Below are 18,022 nucleotides of genomic sequence, written 5' to 3'. Positions count from 1 at the left end.
ACAGAGTTGTGTCTGAGAACTCCTCCGCAGCGCTTAACCAGAATTAAACTTGTAAATCAGGCAGCGAAGCCCAACCCTGACCTGGTCAAGTCTATCCGCTAATCACGGCAGGGTATGTCAGCCGTGTGTCACCTCATCACTGCCGGACACACAGCCCTTGAAGCTTTGTACGTGTTTCAATTTCCTCTTACCTTCATCCTGAACAGCTTATCGAAGGGAAATGCAGTGAGGGGCACTAATTAATCCTGTCGATGTGTTGCATTTGTCACACACCACAACACAGGGAGTCGAGTCCCAGACAAACCACTTGGCCAAGAATAGTAACCACATTATCAATGTGGATTACAGCTCATGCGCAAAGTGTCAAAGTGGATCCAAGTTTTACATTAAGTTTATTCTGAACAGGTATTGGCTGGGTAGTGAACCAAATCAGACAGGTAAATAACCTGAAAAGTCAGACAAACTTAATGGTTATGGAAGGTTTTTTGGACTTATGTAAAACTTTATTTGTCCTTTTTGACATGTTAAAGTGCTTACCCCTTAAATGCAGTGTAAAAGTGATCGTGGGGTGCCCTTAGGATGAGGGGGATAATAAATCAAAGCAGGAAATGGGTAGAAGCAATTTTTGGCTCGCATGCAAATCCAACCACGCCTTCCTCCAATCAATCAATGACCGTAAGTGTGCATCAGCAGCGACTAAAGCTGGTCTCAAAGATGGTAATGAGTTTACCAGCATCCTGTCAGTCTTTCCATTGCCAGTTCCATTTCTTTTTGTCTTGCCCACAAACTCATTTGCCCTCCATTAATGCCCCCTCCAGTCCCTATGGAGATCCCACCAATGCCCCAGGCTCACGTTTCATTCAGTTTTTAACCCACTTGTCCTCCACCTCCATCCCCCAGAAAGAAGAAACCCCACAGATTCAAAATTATCTGTAACCAAAAGTGTACAGGTTCAAGTCTCATGAGAGCCACTGCTCTTGTGTTCTTGACAAAGATACTCTATGCCTTTGGCTGCAATGAGACGAGCGGCTCACGCCTCCCGTCTGCAGTGAGCTCCTTGTCTCACGCCTCCCCTCGTCTCTGGCTGTTGGCAATCTGTCCTCTCATATCCTTCCTCCACACCATTAACTGAAGACTCTGTCCCTGCCACGGGCATTAGCACTTTGTGTCTTCACTGCCCCACCCTAATGCCTCCCCAACAGCAGCAGTCAGTTTATACTGGTGTTGTACTTGTCAAGAACGGTGCCCCCCCTCACTGCAATACCATTAATGATGCACGTGTCCATCTCAGTCTCACAGGGAGGTTTGGCATCAGGCAAATGTCAAAAGAGATATTTTAATTGAACATGGAGCCACCAGGGACAGGACCAGGAAAAAAAAAAAAAAAACCCGCAGATGCCAAAGTCTCACTGTTTGCAGATGAGGGAACGTTCCCTAAAGGCTCCCTGGGGAGGCAAAGCATGGTCCTGCCAAGGCAAATTTGTCACTTGTGCTCAAAGGAGAGAGGGGAAAAAAGAAGAAAAAAAAACTGTTTCAAAAGATACAATCGACCAGGAAATAATAACACGAGTGACTGGATAAGAAAACCTCATTCTGCATAATGAGTGTTACATTATCTTACTCCTTGGTAATGTGGAACTAGCTAGCTACTGGCAACCATGTGGCTTGTCATCCTACACACTGCATATGCTTTCTACTATAAAAGCATCCCTCCCAAAGACCCTCTGAGGACAGGACCAAGCTCCTTTGGCATAAGCCTCATTCGAACCATAGTGGACATCCACTTAACAGACACACCTAGAGCCCATTCACGTGCTCTATTTTCTAATCGCACTGGAGCAGGTCCCCACACTTGCAAGTCTCAGAGAATGCTGTCAAATGCTCCCTTTCAAACTCTTTGCTTTCAGCGTGATGACCTTCATGCCCATTAGAAGGCAAAACTGCCATTTGCAGCTTCCACACAATTATGAAGAGATTCATAAAAAACAGTTCAAATGTAAAGCAACTTGTGAGGAAAATTAATAAAACACTATTACAATAAGCTAAGCCACTTCCTTTGCACTGGCAGTTAAAAGGTCTGTTTCACAGCTGTTTTGAAGGTGGGTCGACAGTCACTGCTCACCAAGAATGACAGGACGGAAACCAAGATTCTCTGCGTGACATCAATTTTTACCCCAATATCCTTTGCAAGGCCATGTCTTCTATGGTGAAGCTCCATTAGGAGTCCCCTGGTACCCTAGGGAGCTACATTATAAGCCAATCAATTTAAGAAACTCAGAGGAGTTACAGGGTCACAGTTTTACCTTTCATACTTCATTCACGATTCAGTTCTCGGTCTCAGTCATTAACGTTTCCGAACACTGTATGTCTGCATACTCTACTTCTGAGTCACAGCCAAGAAGCCATACTTAATCTCACACACACTTTACTACAAGAAAAGCAGCAAGAGCCTGTGAGAGCTGTAACAGAGAAACTCCACAGCATTTCCGACAGCATGCTGCATTAATGCAGCTGGTGCTCCGAGTGAATGGGCTCAGCTCTTTTACGCCACACTTCACACGAACATCAGCTCCTCCCAGATCGACTGGTGAAGGAATGAAGCATGCTGCAGTCAGAGTACTAATAAGTGAAGTAAGTTTGTAACAGAAAGCCTTTCCTTGAGCTCAACAGCACAAACCACCCCCCAACACACGAAAACACAAATTAATGCAATAATAATGCAACAGCACCATGGAGACAGTGAGGAGATGGAGGAGGATTTAGAAATAAAAGCACATATTGCAGATGGGCTGCAGGTAACATTTTCAGGCCATGATTACCTGATATAAACCTTAATCTTTCAGAACATTTTTATGAGAGGAGGTGGTTGAGCATGTCACGAGTGACAGAATACTGATCCTTAAGACAAAACATTTTCATCTTAGACATGACTCCAACAGCAGTACACTGGTTGGGCAGTTACATTTACATTTATTCATTTAGCAGATGCTTTCCTCCAAAGCAACATACATCTCAGAGTAAAACACAATGAGTGGATTACATCAACAGAAAGGGAGACTTGGCTGCAGATGAGGATTACAATGCTGTGGGTAAACCTGCACAGGTGAGTGGGCTTACCTGTAGAACGGTCTGGATTTTGGCGGAGACATCAGCCTGCTCGTACAACTTTATTCCCTCCTGTGCGCCAGTGGGTGACAGCACGATGTGCTGCAAGTGGGTAAGCACCACACTATGGGCAGCTGCAACGGCGTTAAACTTGTCGAAGAGGAGCTCCAGCAGCTCTAGCAGCAGCCTGCAGGGGGTAGCAAAAAATGAGAGCACCTCAAGTTTAGACTATCACCTGTAGATGGCACTGGATTTGCCCAGTGAGACATAACCGTAGCAATGTAAACTGTAAAAATGGTCAAAAAAGACTTGTAGCTAACACACCCTCCACAGAGTACCTCTCTTTTCGAAATGATTTGTTCAGCAGCTGTCAGAGTTCATTCTACTCCCACAGGGACATTTCCAGTAAAAACCGAAACATCTTGCAAGGTCACAGTCCAGGTGAAATGTCAGCATGACATTCTTGAGAAAGATGATTAGCTTGAGCGACTTGGACAAACATGAAGGCCACAAATAAGCCAAACGAAGGCCCAGCAGAGAACTGCAGGAAAGGAACAACAAGCCCCAGGCTGTGCGATTAAAGTCCACTGTGAGCAGGGACAATTAGCAACATCTGCCACACCATGTCCACAGAGAGTACAGGCATCTGCTTGGGGCTCATTCTGTGTGTGTTTCAGAGCTGTGGGTTTGTTCTGTATTGCTGAAGGAAGATGCCCTAATTGACACTGAGACTGATGGCACCAAAAACAAGGGGATGACTGTATTGCTGACTTTCCACTTGGTTTAAAAAAAATAGCTAGTCAATTGGGCTACACAAGAAAAACCCACAGAGACACAGGATAGGGACACAAGTCACATGGCAACAAAGAACCTCACCTGTCCCTACAGCCACACCTTCCTGAAGGACACCCAATCATATACTCTGCAGAGACACCTACCTGACTGACACCTGTTCCCTGCTCCAGATGATGCCTCCACTGCATTCTGTTGTAGACCTTCATTGCCTCATTCTATGCAACTAATTAACTGGATAGATGTCAAAACACCTGTCACTCTACATCTGAATAAGTTGCTTAATTAAAGGTTATGGGACCAATTAAGCAGAAGCCACTCTGGACCACCTGGGCTGGGGCAGCTGACCTGCTGGACCTGACCACAACTCAGCAGAACTGCCAAGGACAGACTAGTCATGTGTTTTACCATGTGCATGTTGCAACTACTTCCACCTCCAGCCCTGATTGTGGCATCTAAACCAACCCAATTTGTCTCAACCCCCCTTCAAAATGCCAGCCTTTTGCCGTAAGCCCCTGCAAAAAGATCAGCGCTGAAAACATGCAGAGGCCTGATACCCAACGTCTCCATGCATTTGGTCCTGTTCACCATCGTGTCTGTAAATGGTGAGAGGGAGGAGCAACCTTGTCAGTGTATGGAGATGTCCGCCCAGGTAGGAGGGACATGTAGATGGTGAGGAAGAGTGGACAGTCTGCATCAGCAATGAGTATAGTTACCCAAGAAAGCAAGTGCTCACAAAGCCCCTACCGAAGGCCTGCCGTTGATAGAAAAATCAAGGCTTTTCGAAGGTCTTAATCTACAAAGATCTCCCCCTCCTCGACTCCGGTTGTCTGATAGACCTTCAGACCGTCACCCCCTATGTACAGTGGGTAAAGGACAGTGTACAACAACACTGTGGTACAAATTTGCATGGCTAAAATGCCATCAGCTTTCAATAGCAATTCTGCACATTATCCCGTTCTTCACAGTACATCCTGTTTTTTATTATTTGGAACAGTTGCTAAGTAACAAATTGCACGTAAAGGATAAAATGAGTTTATTGTCCTTCAGTCATTTGTTTATCTGCTATTTCCTCTTGTAATAGTGGTAAGTCCCTGTGATTTATAAATAAAAACTTTGCTGGATATAATTTTTGAAAATAAGATCAGAGATATTAGGGGTAAAAGAAGGCAGAAGAAAAACAAAAACATCAGGAATAAAGTAAGTAACCGTAGTTAGTTCTGCAAGGAATAGCATAAAGATGTGGGTGCTATGGCAACTGCAGTTGCTACTCCAGCCTGCCAATTAGAGAACTAGATGGGAGATAAAGGCTTGAAGGAAGTTTGTCCTTAGAACAATGATCAACATCAGCAATACAATTGCCTCATACATTCCCCACAACAGATATAACTAAGTGTTTGGCAACTGTCGCTATGGGTTTGTCATTTACCAAATATTCATATCGACATGTTTTTCATCTGGCTAATGTCTGAATCTACTATTATCTGCTTGTAAAACATCTGTATTCGTGCATTTGCCAGAAAATTGTATCTGTGTCTCTGTCAAACATTTACATCCACAAACTCTCCAAATATTTGAATCCATGCATTTGCCAAATGTTTGTTTCAGAGCAGAAATGCAGCAGGAAAAGGTGTGACTGAAAACCTCAAGATCCATGCAGTGCTAATTCCTTGTCCTGTGACACAAAAAGAAAGGACAGAGAGGCAGCCAGAGGAACAGAATACTTTTATGAACCTAGCTTGGCTTTGCCGTTGAGATAAATTTCTTATTAACGACGTATGTAATCCCTGCACCCTGGCTGCCCCCCCCACACTCTGTTCCCTAGAGGTATTCTGTCCATAAGCCTGAAGTGTTTAGAGCCCAAGCAACAGACTGCCTGCGGCGTTTGTTCTGCTTACTTCACCCATCGTTTGTGTCAGTCAGTCTACAAACTGGACACCTCCGCTGTATGCTGCCAGGCACGTGCCCTAGGTTCAATCCCCTAAAGAATGGGCAGCACACGGGCACAGCAGATAAGGACGAGAAAGGCCGTAATGTGTTTGAGAACCCCCCCAAGTGACTGCTGAGAGCATACCAGCCAAAACCCATCCTTATTTGCATTGCACACATCCAAAAAACTGCTAAAATAGTCTTGCTTTGGCTTGTCAACCTAAAGCACAAACACAGGCAAACGGCTCAAACATGAGTGCCGGAGTGCTTGCCCAACTCCGAGGGGGCTTCCAGCCCATGAGGTATGAGTGGCTGATTAGCCTGAGGTTTTTGGGTGTTGTGTCTGAGTGACAGTCCCTATGGCTTTGCAGACTCCTGTATGTTTCATAAATCACTGGAGCCCACCTACTATTTAGACCAGACTGAGACCGGTGGGACTCTGGGGCCTACCCACAATCCAGCCTGTCTGTCAGGTCTCACCTGCATTTACACAAACAGCCACTAACAAGGAGGGTGACGGAGTACCAAAAAATTCTGGAAAAAGAAGGCTGCTCTCTGCAGAGAGTAATTACACTCCGAAGTGGCATCATTATCTCTCTTTCATTCTGTACTTCTCTTCACTTCTGATAGCTAGCAAGACGAAATGGTTTGGCAGCCCCCAAAGTTTGTTCAAATGATAAGGTTGTGTGAGGTATGCGCTACAGAACTGCTTGTTTCCTAAAAAGCTTGACAAGTAACTAAGGGCACATGCCTAAAGTGACAAATTCAACTTCTTCTAATGTAACTACTCCCATCCCCAAGCCCTCTCATAGCTGCCACTCAGTGGAGACCCTGACCTGGGTTGATTCTCCTGAGACAGGTTCTCCCCTCGCTGGTAGGCATGGTCTGCGATCTGGGTCGTTGAGCGCTTGACAATCTGCTTCAGTTCTGGCTCCAGGCGCTCAATGATGGCTTTGATTGTCTCTGGGATCTTCTTCAGCTTGGCAAGACCCTTGATCAGAATGCCCATGAACTCTGCGCTGTTCTCCTCTGGGTCCACATCCATATCTTCACATACATCCTGAAGCACTGCTATGAAGAGTGATTATTGTCATTGTCATCACCATAGTGGCAAACATTACCTTAACCACTTTGCCAGTCTATCAACCTTCATTACTACCTGCAACAAGCCAGCTGCTGTGACAAATTGAAATCAGTTCATCACCTTTATAAACAAAGAGTCAAAATACCAGTCTTTTATACCCATACACCTTTATCATTGTCATCACCATTTTAGTAGCTGTTCCATCAGCCTGCACAGAGTTAAACTGGTAGAGACAAACAGCCCTGTTCAAACTCTTATTTGATATAATTTCTAATTCCTGTGTAACTGCAGAATCATACAAGAGCTAATGTTTATGGCAAGTTAATGGACTTTAGTTTTTCCACTGTAGTTTGTACAGTAATTACAACAATTACAGGCTACAAAACGAGGTGTGTGCAGGCCATTAGGCAGTCCTGTCAGTACAAAAGGAAGAGCCTTTTACCCATGAAAATCGCTTGCAATCGTCCCTGAGCCGCGTTTAGGTCCCAGTCACGGCTAATTGCAAGCTTTTCACATAATGCAGAGAAAACTGCAATTAGCGCAGAAACGACTCAGGCCCTGGGTGCGAAGTAAGAGCATTTTCACCCGCTTTAGTAAATGCGCCATAAACATGGACTATTATGAAGAGTCTAATCAGATGAGCTTAAACTGAAAGCTTGGGGGGTTGTGGGAGCAATGGAAAGACGAAAGTGGCCAAGCATCACCTCTTCGATGGGGGCATAATTTACTGGTTAAAGAGACATACACATTGTACTGTTTTATCTTATTCCATTAATTTGTAAACAACACCAACATGCAGGGACTGGGGGTATTGACAAAGCAAAGCTTCATCTGTGCCAAGAGATCACTGTGTAGCAATTCCTACACGACAGAAGCAGTGCCAAATCACGGATGCGCCGCATATAATTAAAGCGATGAGCCAATCACCCTGTTATACAGAATTGTTATCAAAACCAGGATGTTAAGCAATCCACAAAATTTTATTGTGCCGAGATGGTAATTATTGGACTATGCTGACTATACTACTCAATCTACCTGTTAAAGTGCGTTTCTCTCTACTTTGTATTCTTATTCCCCCTTTTTTTTTTTTTTTTAATCAAGTCCCACTAATATTCTCAACCTTACAACCCTCGACATCCTTCTATGTTCACCACAAACTCAAGACTTGACTCCTGTCTAAGTGCATTCCTCAAATATACTTTTCCCCTTTAGCCCTCACTGAAGACGGGACCGAAAGAAACTCACGGCCAGTGTTGCCTGATGTTCCTAGCTGGGTAGAGTCCATGAACCTGCGTGGGGATGACATGCCTCCAATCTCCAGTGCAGAGACCTGTGGCAAGTCTTTCAGAATCGAACTGCAGCAGAGGGAGAAATGAGTGAATAAGTAGACAGCAGTTTAAGTGACAGCATATATGCATGTTTGGTACACATGTGCCTGTGTGTTGGCTCTGATTCTGTGCAATAATGGACAGTGCACACAAGTACATGGCAGCGGTTACAGTGACACTCATGTGGCCCATGTTCCACCAATGGTGGTCGGTGACTCATATTAGCCTAATGTCTTATAGAGTCATATTCACGTAAACAAACTGACACATTATGGAGGAGGGCTGCCAAACAGTGACTGTGTATCAGTCCGTAATTCTATATTTATACTCCATCGTTTGCCTTCATATACATTCATATTACTGTTGGGGAGGGTGGTCTCTAAATCCCATAATGCCAGTGGATAAAAGAAGTTGTGTGATAGAAAAACAAAGCCTCTATAATCTAACTGCTTTGTGGGTGGTTGGGATGTATGGGGGTTAATCATCCCCATTTCAGAAAACAGCAGAATGAGTATTACCCACGATATTAAATCTGCAGACTTGATTAAGCAGTGACCTCCCGATGAGGTTTCTCAGTGTCTCCTTCCTCCTTCTCCACCCAACACTACCGAGCAGACAGCCTATGCCTCTTTCCCTCTTGCCCTCTTTACAAGGATTACAGTATCTCGGTGCTCACCCTCCGTACCGGCCCTTGTCCTTTTCCCTCTCCTTGTGCTTGTGACCCACACGGCCTGTGGATTTGATGTACAAGTGACGGTGCAGCTCATCGATCAGCACCAGGTGGATGTTCAACTTTTTGTTGTGAAGCTCCAGGCGCAGGTCACTCAACCCTTCGACTTGAAACAAGTGGCCTTCCAGAGATTCCACCGCTGACACCTGGGGAACAGATGGTATATTTGGGCCCACCTGGCTTCTGAGAATGGGCAAATAAACAGGGGCACACCCTGATAACTACAGTTTAAACATGACCAGCACAGTATACAGCTGGACTTGAATAAATCTTTAGTGCATATAGAGATGAATTGGATGAAGGTTCATTTAAAACAAAGTTCCACACAGAATGATCCACACTTCATCCCCTGTGTCATTGAATATCGTATTGTATAGCTCACGTGTCTCTTCAGCTTTACCGTCCATAGCCTGTCCCCAGCCCTGTATGAGTCCCCCTGTATGTCCCCCCATGATTCTTTGTCTCCTATTCTTATATTATCCAATGAAGACTGGTGATGAGAGGCCCACCAGACTACCTTTCAGTTTACATGAGAGTAAATAAATAAAGCATGTTGGGTTCCCTAAACCGTACCTCCAAGCAGGAAAATCAACACAACAATACTCAATTTATGAACCTGTTACATATGGGTCACCACATATGAACAAGACAGGGAATAACTTTACACAGAGGCTTCTAAAACAGTGTGTTTTTGCTACTGCTCCTCCATGAAGTCCACAGGCATTAGTCAAGCAGAGATAAGAGTATAGTGATGACAGCAAAATAAGACAACGCTGTGCATTAAAGAACGAAGCTCTGTGTCACTCTTGAGTCAGACCAATTGAGACCAGTCGTAAAAAAGTACAAAGGATCAAAAGAAAAACTGCTGCTTTACACGGGCACTACATAGCCTACTAACAGCCCTCAAAGGATAAGCCTAGGAATGGTGCAGTATCACACAAACAGCTACAGCTAGGTTTCCCCATCCTCTCTCACTCTCTCTCTCTCCCTCTTTTTCCCCACTGTCACTCCAGCAGTGGAAACTGCATGTTTACATTTAATAAATGTTCACACAGCCAAATTAATGTATTTTATTAGTGGGAGCAAATAGCCAGATGATGTTGCTCTGGAGAGCGATCACTGCTTACTGGTGCTTCAGCAGGGGCAAACAAGGGTGGAGAGGAACCTAGGGTTAAGTGTGTGTCAATGCAAATGAGGGCAGCATTAGCAAAGGGGGGGACAGTAATGCAATTCATCATCATCATCATCATCTCCTTTTCGTAATAAAACAGGTTTTTGTACGTGTAAGCATGTGCCTGTGAGTACATCCTATGAGGCCTATTTCTAAATAAAAGTGCAAATACTGCCGTTAACCTTTTTTTATTTAATTTTGTTTTAAACTTAGAGTCAGTTAAAAAATAAAGGAAAAAAAGACAGAGGTGTGTGAGTCTGAGTGTGTGCGCCCGCCCACAAGCCTCATTACCGGTCCACAAGGATGAGAGGAGATGGACTGACTAACATGGTTACAGAGCCCAGGCTGTCAGACTAATCAGGGATATGAGGTCTCCAGTGTCTGGTGGGCCTCTCATCACCAGTCTTCATTGGATAATATAAGAATAGGAGACAAAGAATCATGGGGGGACATACAGGGGGACTCATACAGGGCTGGGGACAGGCTATGGAAGGTAAAGCTGAAGAGACACGTGAGCTATACAATACGATACTCAATGACACAGGGGATGAAGTGTGGGGGCTGGTTGTGTTGACAGTTACACAGTAAGAAGCAGAAGGAGGAGAAATAAGGAGGAGAAACAGTCGATTATCTGTACACTCCTCAGGAAAAGAACAGGGGAAACGGGAAGGCGTGACTAGCCGGACATTGTTCCTGACAGAAATGGACGCTAAGCCAAAACTTTTGCAGCGCGGTTGGCAGTCACAGCCCCCTTCTTACACGACTCCTAGGCATAATAAGGCCAGCCTGCCATCACACAGAGCTCACACATTATGTGACAAATGGGAAAGTAAAGACACACGCTGAAGGAAAGTCAGTTCCCACGTGGCAAGCTGTTGGAACACACCATTAACCAGTTCCTCTCCTGCTACTGGCAACCAAAACCAGGATTGCCTGATTTGATCAGCAGGTCTGCAGGGAGGGAACCAAAGAGCACTTCTTAACAGCTGCCACACACCTACTGTTTGCCTCTCGCCAATCAGTTTTAGCGCCTCCACATGGTGCCCTGGGACCAGCAGTGTGGGAAAATGAGGAGCACACCTAGCCCACATTGCACCTGGTGAGCAGTAAGCTATACTGCAGGCACACAAGTCTGGCAAAGAATCACTAATATGACTTGAAAGTAGGGAAGAGTAAATAAAGGAATAAACAATTAGAGCACGTAATGTAAATAAGGTTTTCAAACAAATGTTAAATCTTATGTCCAATTACATGGGTTTTTTTTCGTAGTCACCTTGCTCCATGTTAAACACATTGTTGCTTGGAGAAACAGGATTTCAAAAACGATAGTCGATGGCTGAGACCAGTCGAGGACAAACCAAAACACCACACTTCTCCACTTGGACAGGTATGATATTTAATCACCTGCATGTTTACAGTTAGTGAGGCCCTGTGTTTGTAGCAAAGTGGCGAAGCTGGCACATCATGACTCCGCCCCCTTTCAGAGGTGGAAGAACCAGGACCTGCCCACATTAACTCGAGCAGCTGGAGTGCTGTCAGGACGATAATGAGATCAGCGACTGGGCCCATCGCCCGTCATCAAATCAACAAAAAACAAACCAGGGAATCATAATTTCAATTTAAATGCTGGAATATGATGCTCACACCACTGCCGGAATGGCTTCAATTAATTTTATTGGAATACAAAAGATACAGCTGTCCGACTGGGTTGGGGGTGCTTTCACAGAGAGTGATCTTGTTTAGAAAACTGACAATGCTTTCTCAGTGTGAGCTGACTAGGGCCACTTGCCATTCTGCCAAACATAGACACAGATGGGCCCTGTCAGAAACGCCCCTCACACACATGCTCCACACTCTTTTTTTAATACCAGAACTGGGAACAAAAACACTGGAGCCTCTCTGGGGCAGCAGGTGGTTTGGTGGTTAAGGTCTTCAATTCTTAACCGGTACGTTCATGGTTCAAATCCTTAAAATGACCGTATTGTGTTACCCTGTGAAAGGCATATTCATGGATACATGGTGATCAAAAATAATAATAATCACAGAACACAATGAAGCACAGAAAAAGGAAGACTCACCAGCATGTCAGTGGCATGCAGGTAGTGCTTGCTGGACATACAGGCCTCCAACTTCTGTGGCACTTGCTTGATGTTCTCGATCTCATCCAGTAGGTTGAGCACATGCTTGTGTTCAATGCCCTCAATCCAAAGCTTCCTTAGCTCATCCCGCTTGCAGTGGAGGAGCATCTTACAAGACAGCAGATTCTCCTTCACCTGAGACAGTACGGCAAAGATGCAGTTGATACTTAAAGATGACACAAATGAGGCATTAATTAATGGGGATGGAAAGACAGCTTTATGCTTGGCCAAAGGCTAACATGCAGGCGTATGTCAAGATACACTTCCCAGTGTGATTAGCTGGAAATGGGTGGTTCAACACAGAAGTCAGTTTTTCATTGGTCTGACAAGTCATATGGTTTGTTAAATACACAAAAATGCATTATATCAATTTTAACAGACCATTTAGAACTAGTGAAGACTCTATATTTTATTAGATAACATCATTATGTTTGGCAAGTCTTCGGGAAAACATCCGATGTTAATTACCAGTACCAGCAGGTGTACACACTGCTTGCAGAATTTTAAAATGTAGTTTCCTCCATGTAAGAAGTAGGGAAGACAGAACCTATAGTCTCTAAAAAAGGAAAGGTAATACTCATAACTCCAGAAGTTCCACACTTCCACTACAAGAAGAAACCAGAAGCTTCCATAGCTCACCTTCTAAAAACAAATAATGTTCAGCTAGGGGAAAATGACAAGGAAAGAGATGGCAAGGTTGAAATCCACTGCCTTTTGGTAGAGTCAACAGTACAGAACTCGTGGAAGGATAAGATGGACCCTGAGGTGCAGGCCTAGAGTGTACACTTCTTCCCAGCCTCCATTTGTATATTACCACTTGAACTTCAGACACTGAGAAAATGCTTTTGTTTAAAAATGGGAGGGGAGAGAACGAGGGAATTTATAAGCAGACCAGAATCCTCCCCATCTTGAATGTAATCTGAAGCTAGCTGTGTTAGGAAAAGCATCACATACAAATCTTCATGGGCCTACTTGTCCTCACAGTCTAGGTGCAGAGCTTCAGAAGGGTTCTGAAATGAAGACTGGTACAAGACAGCTACATCCGCTCTACACACCTCCATTAAACACACTTTTAAGAAGGATTCAACTTAAATTTCTAAGCATAAATAACTGGATCACGTTAACTTCTCATCAAATTACTTACTGGTCCGTTACTGCACTGGAATGGAGAAATGTAAAAACACTCCACATAAATTTCTGGCACTTCAACCCAAATAGAAGTTATTAATCAAGCTGAAATGTACTCCATAACAAGTTTAACTTCTACATCTAGAGGCAACTGGCAGCAGTAGTGGTTAGAACCCCTGCCTTTGGATCCAAAGGTTGCAGATTCAAGACTCACCTCCAGCTGTAGTACCCTTATCCTAAAAAGTGCTCCAGTAAAAATTACCCAGTTGTATAAATAGGTAAATAATTGTAAGCAGTTTACACTATAAGTTGTGTTTGAGAAAAGTGTCAGCTAATTAATGTACATCTGCATTTGCTCATTTAGCAGATACTCTCTTTGGAGAAAAGTATTTAGCTGACATCTTTATCCAAGGTGACTTACAGTGCTAGACACTCTACACTAAACTCTACAGTCAGACACCCATCTATACATCAGGGCAAGGTAACATCTATACATACTGTGGCGTAATGTAGAGTCACCAATTTGCCTGAAACTCATTTCTGGAGGTCTGACCAGCTACTGTGTGTTACTCTGATACCTCGAGGGGTACTCCGGGACAAAGCCAGCAGTAGAACCTGCCACTTCTGTCACTGACAGGGCTTTAATGAAGTCATGTGACAGCAACATTAAATTGCTCACTTCTGACAATAAGCAAGGCAAGAGCACAGAAGAGTGGATCAAAGTTGGATGAATGAAATGCAACTGTTTTCAACCATTGTTCACTCTAATCTAGCAAAGGTCCTTGTGTTAAATTTCTCAGGGTACTCCATGAGCCCATCAGACAGGTAAGGAAAACTTGTGACAATTTAAAGACAAAAATATGTATGCATCAAATATGACAGCTGTGGAACCTTGGGGGCGTATGACAGCAAAAGACAGCTTTCCCAGGATAGTAGTGTGCCAAAAATGGCTGAACTGATAACATGACACTGATCCAACTTTGAGAGAACCGACATGCACCCTATCTTATATACTATCTAAGGACCTCCTCAGAAGAATAGATTGAGGAATTCGATAACATACCCAGGTTTTATTACAGGATTGCCAAAAAACACACTATCTGAACCCAGAAGTACACTTCCAAAGGCCGTTTCAATTTAGAACTAAGAAAAATGAATTTTTAGCCCATCAAAAGTCCAAAACTAACTATTATTTTCTTCCATTAAAAATATCTTAGTGTTATAATGGATGCTTTATAGCCATTTTATAAAGAGGATGTACATTTTCAGTAACATTTTAGTTTGGAGACTGCAAATGCTCAGAAGCTCAAGGGCCCTGGTATTTTGTTTAACTTGATTCTTAATTGCCTGACCAAGTCATTACTAGGCCAATTTGTGCACCTTAGTGGTTTAAACTAGTCACTAATAAAATGGTCATTATAAAAACTGGAGGACAGGGACTGGATAGCACTAATTCAGCAGCACCAAGCACATCACAAAGAAGCTCTAAAAGCATCTTTCAAACAACCTCCCCTTCCTGTCCCAAAAACTGTGCACCCTCATTAAATTAAATGTGCCTCAGGCTTCCTTCGAAAGGCTCCAACTAACAAGTGCGCCATTCCGCAGAACCTACAAGAGCAATGTGGTGTTTTGTCATGGGAGCCCAGTGAGTCACTAACGGGAGAGAAAGCAAGCAGAAGAACTCAAATCACCATATTTAAAGCTCTCTTCAAGTTGGATATTCTGTGAGTGCCACAGTGACAGTTACACTACATTCTTCTAGCATCCCCAGCTTGCCTTTTCACAAAAATGTCCCCTTAACGTTTCCATGAACTGTCACTGCGTCCCAGGACAAATGCTGTCATCCGTGCACCTTATGAATTCAGCCTCACACTTATTTTACATCAATACAGAATTATTTACAGCCACAAGTGTTTGATACTGCTTTAGCATCCAGTTAGTAGTCACCTGTTTTATCTTGTTCCGGGAGCTTGTGATACGCTCGGTAATGCTCTGGTAGGTGCGGATGGCTGTAGTCAGCTCTGTATAGTGCTGAACAATTTGCTCATCCAGGTCGCGGTCACACTTCTCGTAGGCTTCCTCCAGACGCCCCTTCTCAGTCTCCCGATCCTGCACATCATCGCTGCTAGACAGGGTCCTGCAGAAGGAGACCACATTAGCAGATAACATCTCACTGTGTCTTGGCCAGTGTGGGGTACTGGCCAGAGCTCTCAGTCTGAAGGTCATAAGAACCAGTATGTATTGGTGAGTGTACTAGACTGTGGCCTTAAACTTGTGATTGTCAGTCAATCTGGTAAAGGGGAACTGTTCAGCTAACAACTCAAGCAGCCACAGAATAATCATATCCAACCTCAAAACACAAGGGTAACAACACAAGTGCAAGCCATTTACAATGGGCATCAAGTTCATCCCTGTCTCACACAGACTACAAAAACTGCAGTTGTACGCTTAGGGCTGGCATCACTACGACACAACCATTAACTTCTTAAAGAGGACCAGCTGTAGGAAAGACTACAAAGTTAGAGCATCACACTACCTGTAGAGGAAGGTAGAATCAGTTAATTTATCTATCAGATTTGGGCAGTTTTAAGTCACACCAGTGAAAAGCATGAGAGAATCAGTTTTCATAAGAGATAATTACTGTGCACTGTCTCCCTGCTCCAGAGGACTGAAAGGCTCTGAAAGCAGTGGGGGAGACAGAAATGATGGGTGGTGGGAAGAAGGCAGCAGCATACATGTCAACTATTATGTGAAAACAGAGCAGCTATAGCGAGAAATTCAGGCAACTGCACAATCAGAAAGCAATTACAGTCCAGTCGTTGAACATTATCAATATTCGGTTCTGTACAACGGGGGTAAAACATTCACATCAATTTCGCTGCAACTTGGATCACTGCCTCTTTGCAGACTTGTGTGACACCTGAAGGAATGAAGTCAATATCACAGTAAGTGGTGATGCTTAAATGTTGATCTTTTGCGGGACGAGAGGTGAAACACTTTCATTTGTCCACCCACAGCTTGACTGTTATTAGTCACCTAAATTTTCAGGTCCATATGGTCCAGGTTCATCCAGAAGTTTTTTTTTTTTTTTTTTCTGACTTTTACATGCCTTACTTTAAGGATTGAGATGTCAGCAAAGTTTACAAGAGTTTATTGGGAACTAATCCTGTAACTGAGGTCCTCACACAATGTATGGTAAAGGCAAGAAGGCACGAAGAAGCGAATGCCGAAAGGAAACACACCCGACACAGCACGTCTGTTTCCAGAGGCACAGCAGAAAAGCGTAATACTGTGTGCCGCAAACTCTAAAAATGTAAAGAGCCAGAAGTGAGGAAACTCTGACACAAAATGAACCGATCTGACAGCGTGAGCAACTATGTACTGGATCACTCATTCATGGTGATGTCAAAATGAACTAAAGGAATCCATGTCTGAATGAAAACAAACAGGATGTATCATATCCTTAACACTGCTGCCTGCTAATCCGAAGGTCCTGGGTTCGAATCCCACTCCTGCTTCTGCACCCTTGATCAAGGTACTTACCCTGAATAGATGTAACTGTAAGAATGCCCAGCTATAATTTATAAACAAGTAAATCATTGTAAAGTCGATTCTGCAGCATTGTAATTCAACTTGGGCAGAGGTCTCGTGTAAATCAAGGCTATTAATAATAAGAATAATTTCACATTCCTTGTCAGTTTCCTCACTCATGTCATGATCAGAGTCTGAGACACACACCCCAGCAACTTAAGTCCCTGAAGAGAGCGAACCGAACCTCCCTAACATGCAAGTCCAACACATTCAGTCGCCCGTGTAAGAGCAATTGAGATGTTTCTTTTAGTCACATATATCTGTATTTTAGTTTTTATTATTTTATTATCCAGCCCCGCGGTCGACTCAACAGGATGAGGATGTAGAGATCATGATGATGTGCGGCAGCAGACTCACTGACTGAGGTCCTCAGTGAGGAAGCGCCTCAGCTTTCAGGCCAGCATCGTTTTTTCATACTATAGCCGGTCAGGAACACTTCAAGCAATAATAGAAACGGGTACTCGGCCGTTTGTGCAAACATTTATTTGCCTACCTGATGACAGAGATGAGCAAGCCAGACGGGTCGTTGCTTTTAGTCACTGCACTCCTGTACCTCCCGCTGTCGACCGCCATCTTTACAGCGGCTGCACCCAAACAAGGCAACAACCTACCTTGAGCTACGTCCTACGTGCTGCCAGCCAATGAACGTCGAGGAAACGCCCAGCAGACGCGTAACAGCGAACATTTGCAGCAAGTGCGGTTGAGAGGACAACTCCTGACAGGTCATGTGGCCTTTGTAGTTGAAGTGTTTTAGAACACGTTCTCGGCGGTGCTTTACGTTCGATGACATAAAAAATGTAATGAATGAAACAAATTATACTTATTTTGTAAAAATTACATGCTCTTGTGTTGCAAAAATCACCACAAGGCATCTCATATATAAATGCATTAAAACAGGTCCAATTCAAAACTCATTTGATTTGCTGGAGCTAAGTGGAAATTCAGTCAAAAAAATGTATTTTTGCAAAAAATATGCATTCGTCTTAATGGGGGGTGCGGTGGCGCAGTGGGTTGGACCGCAGTCCT

At 43.8% G+C, this 18,022-nt stretch overlaps 1 protein-coding gene across 4 annotated transcripts in view; it reads right to left on the bottom strand.

Moving 5' to 3' along the window:
- The window catches only part of exoc4 (exocyst complex component 4), a 79,567-nt gene extending 61,973 nt beyond the window's left edge, over positions 1 to 17,594 (bottom strand). Inside the window, exons 1-7 of one of the 4 annotated variants that reach the window (XM_018747497.2) lie at positions 17,490 to 17,594; positions 15,353 to 15,542; positions 12,218 to 12,412; positions 8,915 to 9,114; positions 8,156 to 8,265; positions 6,663 to 6,897; positions 3,118 to 3,292 (exon numbers count right to left, since the gene is read on the bottom strand). In XM_018747497.2, coding sequence (XP_018603013.1) covers positions 3,118 to 3,292; positions 6,663 to 6,897; positions 8,156 to 8,265; positions 8,915 to 9,114; positions 12,218 to 12,412; positions 15,353 to 15,542; positions 17,490 to 17,569 — 1,185 coding nt within the window. In that variant the 5' untranslated portion in view covers positions 17,570 to 17,594. The remainder of the gene's footprint in view (positions 1 to 3,117; positions 3,293 to 6,662; positions 6,898 to 8,155; positions 8,266 to 8,914; positions 9,115 to 12,217; positions 12,413 to 15,352; positions 15,543 to 17,489) is intronic. The other 3 variants (XM_018747498.2, XM_018747499.2, XM_018747501.2) reach the window with 3 other exon arrangements.
- Between the last annotated feature and the right edge of the window lie 428 nt (positions 17,595 to 18,022).

The sequence above is a fragment of the Scleropages formosus genome, chromosome 2 (genome assembly GCF_900964775.1).
Source record: "Scleropages formosus chromosome 2, fSclFor1.1, whole genome shotgun sequence".
Classification (NCBI taxonomy): domain Eukaryota; kingdom Metazoa; phylum Chordata; class Actinopteri; order Osteoglossiformes; family Osteoglossidae; genus Scleropages; species Scleropages formosus.
The sequence above is the reverse complement of the archived record's forward strand: the minus strand, read 5'-3'. Positions and strand labels throughout refer to the sequence as shown.